At 49.2% G+C, this 11,561-nt stretch overlaps 1 protein-coding gene across 1 annotated transcript in view; it reads right to left on the bottom strand.

The window, feature by feature from the left end:
• Window positions 1-4,028: 4,028 nt before the first annotated feature.
• Window positions 4,029-11,561, bottom strand: part of HEATR6 (HEAT repeat containing 6) — a 33,137-nt gene continuing 25,604 nt past the window's right edge. The window contains exons 16-20 of the mRNA XM_075561422.1: window positions 10,911-11,033; window positions 9,413-9,537; window positions 8,129-8,225; window positions 7,754-7,958; window positions 4,029-6,414 (exon numbers count right to left, since the gene is read on the bottom strand). Coding sequence (XP_075417537.1) covers window positions 5,855-6,414; window positions 7,754-7,958; window positions 8,129-8,225; window positions 9,413-9,537; window positions 10,911-11,033 — 1,110 coding nt within the window. The 3' untranslated portion in view covers window positions 4,029-5,854. The remainder of the gene's footprint in view (window positions 6,415-7,753; window positions 7,959-8,128; window positions 8,226-9,412; window positions 9,538-10,910; window positions 11,034-11,561) is intronic.

Raw genomic sequence — 11,561 nt, 5'->3', positions numbered from 1 at the left:
GATGATTGGTAATGCTCTCTATCATAAAGTGACCATCATGTCTCTAAAGGGAACCAAACATATGTATAAACCAGAGATACATGAATGCACTTTGAGCTCACACCCAATTCTATCCCCAATTTAAGGACAATTAGTTCTTGTGGCATAGCCTGGCTTGATGCTGACCCCCATGAAGAGCTCACTGAAGCTATGGGTGCCTCAGCAGAGTGTGGTGAAGAAACTAGATGGTGCCCAGTTGTCAGAAGGAATAGTGTCTGGGGTCTAAAAGATTTTAGAAACAAGCAGCCTTTTAAGTGAGGCATCAACTAAGTCCACATGGAGAGGCACACCAGCCTGTGTGATACATGGATTGTAAATGATAAAATCCAAATCTGAACCATTCAGGAAACACCAAAAGAAGGTATAAGGAATTAGAGGAGTACTCTACCTTCCTCACGGCCGTGACCCTTTAAAACAGTTCCCCATGTGTGGCGGTGACCCCCCAACCATAACATTATTTTCGTTGCTACTTCTTCACTGTCATCTTGCTACTGTTATGAATCAGGCGACCCGTGAAAGGGTCATTTGACACCCCCCCCAAAGGGGTCGCAACCCACAGGTTGAGAACAGCTGCATTCGCATCACTGTGCCAGAGAGTTGGTTCAACCATTTCAGGAGGCAGCGTCTGATCAAGAACTGATGGAATTGAAGAGGTCCAAGCGGAATTGAAGGTGTTGACATAAAACAAAGCCCCAGGAATCGACATAATGCCGACTGAAATGTTCTGTTAAACGCATGAGGTGCTGGATTGGGATCAGTGTTCTCTCACCTATGCTAAGAAATTTGGAAAACAGCTACCTCACCAACCAACTCAAAGAAATCCGTTTGTGCCCATTCCAAAGAAAGGTGATCCAAAAGAATGCACCAATTACCCAACAGTAGCCTTAATGTCACACGCATGTAACTAAACTTTCGCTAAAGATAACTTAAACATGATTGTGGCAGAACACCGACAACCAGCGGCCGGGAAGTCAGACAGGATTTGGCAGAGGACATGGAATGAGCATCGCACTGCTGATGGCAGAGGGATCTTGGTCAAAAGCAGAGAATCGTAGAAAGGCGTTCACCTCTATTGTATTGATTGTTCACAGGCTCCGACGATGGGGATCATAGCAAGTTAATGGGCATTCCGGAACATGTCATTGTGCTCATGCAGAACCTCCACACGGACTAAGAGGTGGTCATTCAAACAGAACGAGAAGACTGCATGAATTAAAGTCAGGAGCGGGGTGGATCATCTTGTGTACGTTCACTAAATAATTACAGCAACTGAAGTATAGGAAGAGGAATGTGGTATCAGGATTGGAAGATTAACAACTTGCAATATGCAGATGACACAACCTTGCTTGTTGAGCGGGAAGAGGACTCGAAGCACCTAATAAGATCAAGTACTAAAAGGAAACCAAAAGAGCCACAACTGACCGGAGAGCAACATCATGAGAAAGAGAAGACTGAAGTTGTCAAAGATTTCACTTTCCTCGGATGCACAATAAGCACGCATGGCAGCAGCAGCCAGGAAATTAAACGACATACTACTTTGAGCAAATCTGCTGTAGGAAAAAAATCTCTTTAAAGAGTTGAAATGCAAAGATGGCATTCGGCAGACTAAGGTGTACCTAACCACAGCCAGAGGACTTTCAGTCACCTCACATGCATGCAGAGCTGGGCAGTGGACAGGGAAGATGGCAGAGCTGATGTCTGACGTCAGTAGTGAACGCTACACGTCACGGAGGGCCGGAGCGAGAGAGCATGCCTTGGAGGAAGCAGTCAGAATGCTCCTCGGGCAGACTTTGCCTGATGGGCTTTGGACATGTCATCAGGAGGGGTCTGACAGAGGGTCAGCGAACAAGAGGAATCCCCTACAGGAAATGGACCGACACAGTGGCTACCACAATGGGCTCAAATATGGGGACAACTTTGATAGGGCGGGGCTGGTATCCATGGGGTGCTGAGCCAGAACGGGCATGGTGGCACCTAAGATCCAGAGTATTAGACTACCACGTTTAGGTCTGATACACTATCGGGTTTCACACAGATCGGAAAAATGGAACAGAAAGATATGAAGCCCCTTTGTGTATGCATATGTATGTGTCTACATAGAGGCCTCAAACACAGTGGGAAACTTTCATTATCGTTGAATTCAATCACTCCATGAAAACCTTGAAGCCCCTACAGATGCCTGCTTGGAACTCATCACCGCAGTACACAAGATTCTCACAGGAAAACAGCCTGAGTGTGTTTCCCCAGGGGTTCTGGGACACCCAGGCCTGAGAGCTGTTCTCGCTGCACGTTAGAGATGCCCCCCCCACCCCGGTGCCATTAGAACCACAAGGGCGGCCTCTCCCACTCCAGGCCCCAAGCATTTCACTCCAGCTGGAGGAATGGCTCCTGCCTGAAGTTGTTGAAGTTCTCTGGGTGACCTTGCTGGGGTGAAATGCTCAGGGCCTGCAGAATGGGAGAGGGATCCGCATGCTTAGGGGGTTTGAAATCAGCAGCAGCTCCTTGGGAGAAACAACAGACTTTTTGCTCCTGTATACACAGCATCGACTCCATGGTGGTGAGGTTTATTTAAAAAAAATTTTTTTTTGAGGTGATCTCAATGTGCAGCCCAGGTCTGAGAACTAGGTGTGTTAATGAGAGGGACTGGATACACAGGGGCAGCAGTTCCTGAACCTGTTATCAAAAGCAGGGCTTCACTCCCGACCAAAAACCCCTACCAAGATTTTACATGTTCACCCTCAATAAACAGAAGCAGAGACTGTTTTAACAAGATCTCCAGAATGAACCCGCTCAAAGGCCTTGTTAAAGACAACAGAAAAGTGGGTGAAGGGAGACGTCGGACAGCGTAAGATATGACAAAATACTAATAACGTATAAATTATCAAGGGCTTATGAGGGAGGGGGAGCAGGGAGGGAGGGGAAAATGAGGAGCTGATGCCAAGGGCTCAAGTAGAAAGCAAATAGTTTTGAGAATGATGATGGCAACAAATGTACTTGCCACAATGGATGGATGGATGGAATGTGATAAGAATTGTATGAACCCCCAATAAAATGATTAAAAAAAAAAAAAAGAAGATAGGCCAAGGAACCAAGGGGGGGGCGGGGGAGGAAGATTCTTGTTTGAACCTCATGCTCTGTCTCCATCTGCTGGCTATCCTGCCACATTGCTATAATTTACCTATGCAATTTCGGTAGCCAAGACAATGACGCTGCTTGTAATTGAAGCCAAGTTTACAAAGAGAATCAAAAGAGCCTAGGTGAGCTGAAACCTTTTGAGTTTTATATTTTAGACACAATATGCTCTTAAAAATGACAAGAAGTTCTAGGAGTCATAAAATGATTTTATAGTCATAATATGAAGATTATAAAATGTGTTAGGGGTAACTTGTGGAGATATATTGCTTAATTATACAAGGAAGTTGGGAACGAACTCTCTGGGGGGTCATTTGAGGTCTCCTGGCATGTGTGTAGAGTTTGAAAAAGCATACTTAACATTGTTAACAATGGAAAACAGAAAAAAAATGAAGAGCTGACACCAAGGACTTAAGTAGAAAGCAAATGTTTTTAAAATGATCAGGGCAACAAATGTACAAATGTGCTTGACACAATGGATGTATGGATTGTGATATGAGTTGTACGAGCCCCCAATAAAATGATTAAAAAAACAACAACTTGGAAAACAAAAGAAACTTTCCCCTCCAATTTTACCTTCTCTTGATACTAAGCAAGCATTCAAATTCACTGCCATCAAGCCAATTCTATTAGCGTGGCCCTGCAGGACAAGGGAGATTTGCTCCTGTGCATTTCCAAGATAGAAACTTTTCATTTCTGTTTTATTGGGAGCTCTTACATATAATATACTATAGTTCAATTAGACCAAGCATAATTGTACAATTGCTGCCACCATCATTCTCAAAACATTTTCTTTCGTCTGGAACTCTTTGATATCGGCTCCCCTCCCCCACACCCCTACTCCCCAGGAACCCTTGTTTTATAGTTATATATAGGCATATCTTACACCCTCTAAAACATCTGTCCACCTACAATGCTGTCATCCGTTCCTCTGGAGTGGGGAGATAGTCGTCATTGCTATCGGTTCCCCCAAGATTAACCTCTTGGCAGGAGGGGCTAGAAAGGCTGGTCTTTTCCCCGCACAGCAGCTGGTGGTTTTGAACTGCTCATCTTGTGAACAACCCAACTCTTAACCACCAGGTCACCAGGTGAATACAAGTAATGCGAAACACTTTCAGCGTTAGTCCCTAAGTTCACCGGCACTGGAATCAGAGTCTGTTCTAGGGCACCTCGCTCTGTATTCTTGGAGGTCACTTACGCTGGTTCTGTTACCAGCGCTGTGAAATGGGGATACTGATAGGAACAACATCAGACATTGAGGGGACGGAGTGCAGTGTATTAGGAGGCGGTGCAGAACTTGGCAAAGAAAAGGCAGCCAGCTACCACACTACAGTATTCGTTCACTTGATGCAGTCTCATCACTGTAGTGGTGACTGCCTTTTCCATAATGTCATATAAACGGGAGCATACATTATATGGCCTTTTAAGACTAGCTTCTCCCACTCAGCATAAAGCCTCTGGGGTCCATCCATCATATGTGTCTAGATAGTAATTAATGTAATGTCTGTTCCAGCGTCGACACATGCTCTGTTAATCCGCTCACCCACTGGAGATTTCACTTGGTTGCTGGATTGCGGGGGCTTTCGGGATTGGTACTAAGTTGCTCAGGGCAATAGCGATCTGTCAGGAGCCCTGGTGGTGCAGTGGTTAAGGCAGTTCAGCAGCTAGCCGAAAGGTCAGTGATTCCTATCTACCAGCAGCTCCTCGGGAGAAAGATGTGGCAGTCGGCTTCCATAAAGGTTTCGTCTTAGAAGCCCCACGGGGGCAGTTCTCCTGTCTTCTGGGGCGGTGATGGGTCAGATTGGACGCGATGACAGCGGGCGTGACTTGGAAGCAACCAGCTCAGCACCAATGTGAGCTGGCACCCTGCTTGTGGCTGACCATGGCACCCTGACAGACACAGGAGACTGCTGGGGCCCCATTAGTCACTGGTTTATTAGAAAACAACTCCCAGAGACATAATCTAGAGCAACAGCTGCTGCTGGGTCACCTGGCCCTCGGTGACCTCACGTGCAACAGCCTGAGAAGCTGCCCCCTCAACCCCACCTTCCCCCGTCGTCCTGGTGACCCGCACGTACGAGTCCATGGCTGTGGCTGCAGTGCCAATCCACCTCCCCGGGGTCCCTGCACCCTCGCTGGGCCTCTGCTTCCCCAACAGAGGCCCCCTCCAGGACAAGTGAGTAGCTCCCAGGTTTTCACGGGCTAATTTCTGAAGTACATCACCAGGCCTTTCTTCCGAGTCTGCCTTGCTCTGGAAGCTCTGCTATCATGGGTGACCCTGCTGGTAGTTGAGAAACCAGCAGTGTTGTCACCCATAAGCCACCTCAGTATGACAAAATGACTGATGGTTCCTACATCTTTTTTTCCCTCCCGAGACCTAACCCCCTCCACCACAGCCCGGCTCCGCAGCTCCTGGTGGCACAGGTCAGGGGCTGCGACCACTGGGACCACCGCCGCCGCAGTGGAGCCACTTTCTAAAGCCCCCTTTGAGAAGACGTGAAGTAGCTACTAAGAAGTCACTCCAAAGTAAAGGGGACCTCAAAAAGTCTGTGGAGATGGACCCCGAGAGGTGGGATTTCCCCACATCCTTTCTGAAGCTCCCCGACCGTGGCTGCTCGAGCGCAGTCCTCCCTAGTCCCACAGTGCACGCGCAGAAAGAACGGGTGGACCAGTCACCGACTGGTTAATCGCAGGGTGGCATTTGTGGCCCAGCTGCATCTGCATGAACCGTCAGGATTTCCTTCAGGTAGCTCGCGATGGCACTTTGGGCTGTGTCTCCCGCCAGTGCCTGGATACTGCTTATGTGCTCCAGGGCCCGTTTTACCATTTTGTCTCCTTCCTGGGGACCAGGGGCCGTCCCAGTGTCATCCCCTTCGGCTCCTGATTTTAAAAACTGTAAGATATAGGACCGGACCATGTTCCCACTGTGTGCAAGGGCGTCCTGGATGCAGGGCAGGTCTGAGGCACTGGCCAAGCTCAGGAGGTGAAGCAGGGCCCGGCAGACCTGGGTCCGCAGGCTGGCACAGTACTTGAACTCCAGAAAGTCCGTGGTGTCCTCGCTCTTCTGCAAGGCTGTGACCAGCGCGGTCCAGATCTGAGCGTACTGCTCGATGGACCCGTACTGTGCTCTCAAGCCGGGGATGGAAAGAGCAGCGGCGGATTTGATGCGCACTTTGAAGTTCTTGCATGATGTCACAACCGACGTGAGGGCCTGGTAGGCCTGGGAGGTCCACAGGGCTGTTCCTAGGGAGGAACACAGTCGTTACGACAGGCGAAGCCTTAGAAGACGTGGTGGGCGGGATGCAGGGAGTAGACACGTGGTGCTCAAGCCAGTCAGTCTCTGTCTTATTCTTACAAGACTCCTGCAACATCAGCGGTGAGAGACTGACTGGGACCAGTGCACCTGACCCCAGACCAGCCAGTGACCCTAATCAGGGCCTTTGGTGACTGAGGAGAAAGCTTCTTCTTCCCGCTGGGATGATGGTGTGTTGAGAGGAGGTGGTTTGGAAGGGGGAGCAGGGCTGAATGGTCGTCCCACTCAGGTGGCTGCTTCTGAGCCGTGTGCAACCCACAGCTGCCTGGCTGTGCCAGCAACAAAATACCCCCTGCTCTTGCCCAGTCTCACCCCAAGATGAGCTTCCCAAGGCAAATATTTCATTCCACGCCAAGAGAAGACTTCTAGCTTTGGGAAGATCTGGGTTTCTGTTTCCTCTCCCTGTCAGCCCAGGCAGTCGGCCTGCTTTCCCATAAGGCATTTCCTATCCGTCAACTCCCTTTATCTCAGAGGGAGACCGACTGGGCTTTCGACTCCGTCAACAGGCACAGCCTTGGAAACCCACAGGGGGCGCTATGAGTGAGCATGGCTCCAGGGCAGCTGAGCTTGGTTTTTGATCCATGCAGAGAGCCCCAGGAGGGCAGTGGGCTTTGCACTGGACGGCTAATGGAAAGCTCAGTGGTTTGAACCCACCAGCTGTTCCACAGGGGAACGACCAGGCAATCTGCTTTCTTAAAGATTTCGCCTCAGAGACAAAATGTGCAGAGCAATTCTACTCTGTTCTACGGGGCCCTATGCGTTGGATTTAACTCAAAAGCAGTTAGCTGATTTCATGCCACCACCCTTTATTTTAGTCTGATTATTTAAATAATATATGTTCATTATAGAAAAGTCGTGAACTCTCATTTTATTATGGACTTTCAGCAGAAAAAGTCCTGCTCATTTTCCGACCCATAGGCAACCTCTGTTAATAACTAGGCCACTTTCCTCTCTTTTTTCCTACCTACCTATTAGGATGACACTATAGAACATTTCATATCCAGCTTTAGTTTGCTTAACATGGAAAGCATTTCCTCAGATAACAGAAACTCTTTGTAAGCATCACTTTAAATGGCAACAAAATATCCCAGTACACATTAAGCATCTCTGTGTATGTGAATGTGCACGTACAAATACAAATCACGACTTACTACACATCCCTCTGAAGTCATACATTCCCTGTTCCCAACACTGCGATGAGCATGGCCGTGATAAGCACTTCCACAATGACGTAGACAGGGGCACACTCCCAGAGAGGAGCCTCCTTACCTAAGGGGAGTGCAGGGTTTTTAAATACGTTTCCCATTGCGTAGCAAGCATTCCAGCGGACCTTCATGGCGGCCTCCACCAGAACAGTAGAAATCAGGGCCTGGATGGCCTCTTCAATGATTTCGGCAAACCTGGGTTTCTCGATGTGAGACGGCTGCAGAAAGTGAAGCAAATTTCCCAGGGCCCGGACTGCATTGCTTTTGACCTAGAATGAAACAGGAGACGAATGAAAACACTGAACGGGTGTGTAGTGGATTCTTTTATGCCCTGAGTCTACCTGCACCTCCTTTCCCCGTCCCCCACCCCCTATGCAGGGATACAAGTGTAATACCCCGGTGTCTACGGGAGGAACCCTGGGCTTCGCTGTGCGTCCACCTTGTCTTTGTCCTTGGAAGCTTCTATAGCAGATCGCAGCATTTTCAAGAGCAGGAGGCCAGAGAACTCTTCCTGGAAGCTTGGGTCTGGTGTTTCCCTGTTCCACCCGAATCGAACAAAGCACGTAAAGAGGAAAGATCCATTTAAACACACACAAGAAAAAAAGACATGCTCACTTAGGATAGCTACAGAAACCTCAGGAAAACAGCGCCCCGGATCTGTCCAGGTAAAACAGGGACCGTCATTGGTGAGACTTGGTTACACAGCACGTCCACATCGAGGAGGGTATGTAAAAGGGCAGTCTCGAAACGGGAGCTTGTGCACAAGGATGTCCACCAGCTCCAAGGACACATTCCATGTAGGGACATTGCCAAATCATCACCGCACAGGCACAGGTGGTGCAAGACGAAGTCGGGCGGTTCCAGAAAACAGGAACATGCTTGCGCGTATGTTCAAGTTAAGTGACAAAATGCAGGGCACTTGGTAAGAATATCTTTAGAGAGGGGAGCTAAGGGGTCAGGGTAGGGAAAGGCTTACATGGAATATCCCTCTGCATTACTTAAAAAATGGTTAAGCCCGTGGACATGTTACTTAAAACACACACGCACACCCTACATTTAGAAATGTAGGACCACCACTTGGTAAGTGGTTTACTATCACGTGGACATCCTTATAGCAACAAAGAGCATTTTATATTAAAAAGAAAGTCAGAAACCAACCGACGGCCGTTGAGTCAATTCTGACCCCGAATGACCCTCTCAGTCCGAGAGCGTAGGATCTCCGAGAGCATACATGTGCAGTGGGAGCAGGTCTCCTCTCTCTCCCGCGCAGAGGTTGGTGGCTAGTTTGAACCTCCGACCTTGCAGTGTGCAGTAGCCCCACAGCGCTGCCAGGGTGCCTGATACACGTCTTCACGTATCAGTGCACGATGGATAAGTGTGCTCAGCCACAAATGGAAATACTAGCAGATCACACCCGTCCTGAAGCAGCCGAGAAAACCAGGCCTGGCAACGTGCTTCTGGAAGGGCAGGGCCTTGGGAGCCCCGCAGAGCAGCTGTGCTCTGCACACCGGGGGTCCACGGCCAGGACTGGCTCAACGGTAACCAATAACTGACTAGGGTCTGACCGCCTCTCAGGCAGAACTTGCTGATAGCATTACTTGAGGAGATAGAAACACGGCAGGAAGCTGCCCTTCCTAACATGAGGAACACGGGTAATTCTTTTCTATCCAGGACCAGAGATATCGACGTCACCCCCCCTAGGAACATGAGCTAAACCACCTACATGTTGACAATCAGCGTGTCTGTCAGGTTCCCCAGGGACCAGGCTGCCTTGGCCCGGACATTCAGGGACTTGTCTTGAAGGGACATCAATATTGCATTTGCAGTGTCTGCAACAAATATGACATCCTAGAAGATACACAAAACAAAATATCAGTTGCTTGAGAAGTTCACCTTGGCACCTTTAAAATTCTCATATTTATTTCCAGATAAAGCTATAACTGACTACCACAAATTTTTAATAGGAAATAGAAACTCATTTCTTCAACAAACCTACTATTCTTCCAGTTGATTACAGTTTGGACACTCATTAACATCCCCTGGCTTGGGTGAGAGCATCTGGATTCTGGTTTGAAGGATATCTTGTAACCTGGGGTATGGTGAGGACCAGTCTGAATCTAACCCTCCAAATCTGGGCATGGATCCAGTCCTCTCATCCCCATCGCACCATCGTCACTCCAGCCACCCATGTCACCGTCTCTCCTCGACCCCACAGCTCACAAGGTAAAAGGGCATCGACTTCCTTCATCTTGCCAAGTAGAGTCCCTTACTTTCTGACCCACTGATTCTTAATGCTCCACTGGTTTTAATCATTTGCTGGAATGATTCACGGAGAGCAAGGGCGAGCACACAGCTACCCATTTCTTATAGCTGGAAATGATACAAATGAGGCGGCCAATAGGATGAGGCCTGGGAGGGTTCCCAGCATGAAGCTTCCGTATCCCAAAGAGGAGTTATCCCCCCTGAGAGCAGACGTTCTCACTAGCCAGGAAGCTTACCTGAGTTGTCGGCTCCTGAGGCTACTTAGCATCAGGACCCCAGCTGGCCCCTCGAGGGCTGCTCAGCCCTCACTCACTGGCCTCAAATGGGGTCCTGTTCTCACGAACCAGAAACAAGGCCAAACCGCTTCCTGCCAGTATCGCTAACAGTTCTGTGCTTGGACTGATCTCTGCCTCGTGAGTAATATTCTAACAGCAAAATGCATCCCTAAGACACATCATATTTAGTATGTACTTCTGGGTGAGATGAGTATGGAAAAAGCACCCACTGCCAACCAGTCCATTCTGACTCACAGTGTTTACCAGCACGTAGGGTCCCGGAGATGGTGTAACTAGAGAATAAGTGAATTATGCTACAGACATCGTCTAGTAGCAATTAAGGAAACTAGATTCCAAAGCAACTTAATTTCATTTTATTTCCAATTCAGCAGCACCATCTAAACGAAACCCACTGCCACCAAGTCCATTCTGACTCACAGTGACCCTACAGGGCAAGGCAGACCTGCCCCCGTGGGTTTCCGAGACTGGAACTCTTTACAGGAGCAGAAAGCCCATCTTTCCTCTGAAGACCGACTGGTGGTTTCAAACTGCTGACTCTGTGGTCAGCAGGCCAATGCCTAACCCACCGTGCCACCGGGACCCCAGGGTGCCCTAGCCTTCACAGAAAAGCAGCTCCGTGGTCTCTAAAGGAGGCAGAGAAGAGCCCGCTGGGCGCGTGCTGACCTGCCTGAGACAGGGGAAAAGCACGTAGACTCCGAGGGCCCGGGAGGTCGCTGCTTTCACCAACCGGTTCTTGCTGTCATTCAGGCCCAGCAGCATGGTGATGCACAGGACCTGCCTGTCATTCTGCAGGGAGGCAGGGCGAGAGGAGGGGTGAGCATGCGCCTGCAAGATCTGTACCCCCCTCCCCCCGCTGTTCAGCAGCAGATCACTGCTGTGACCTTGAGGCTATCTCTGGCGAAGAGTAGGGGCCAGTTCAGATTCAACTGCTACCCAAGCGCCCACTGTCTACATCGACTTCATTGAAGCTGCCCTCTTCCGACAGATGCACATGCCTCTGAGAAACGACGCAAACAAGCTGACCGAGCGCCGTACGTGCTGGGTACACAGCAAAGCGCGCTCCCACGCTTCTTGCATTATCCCTAGTTACAAATAATAAAGTGAAACCTCAGAGAGGTCAAGATCACCGCGTCCCAGTGGAAGAGGCAGGATTGGAACTTAGGTCTCTGACGCTCAGTCGTGAGGCCTTTCCCACACCTCCCTGACTTTAAAATGTCAAGTGCTACTCCCACTCCCCCACCCACCTTCTGAAGCACAGGAGAAAAAGATTTTACGGTTTTATGGTTAGTTTTTCCACGTGCCGCTTACAGAGAT

Source organism: Tenrec ecaudatus, chromosome 10, assembly GCF_050624435.1.
Source record: "Tenrec ecaudatus isolate mTenEca1 chromosome 10, mTenEca1.hap1, whole genome shotgun sequence".
Taxonomy (NCBI): Eukaryota; Metazoa; Chordata; class Mammalia; order Afrosoricida; family Tenrecidae; genus Tenrec; species Tenrec ecaudatus.
This window is presented reverse-complemented; position numbering and strand designations above follow the sequence as displayed.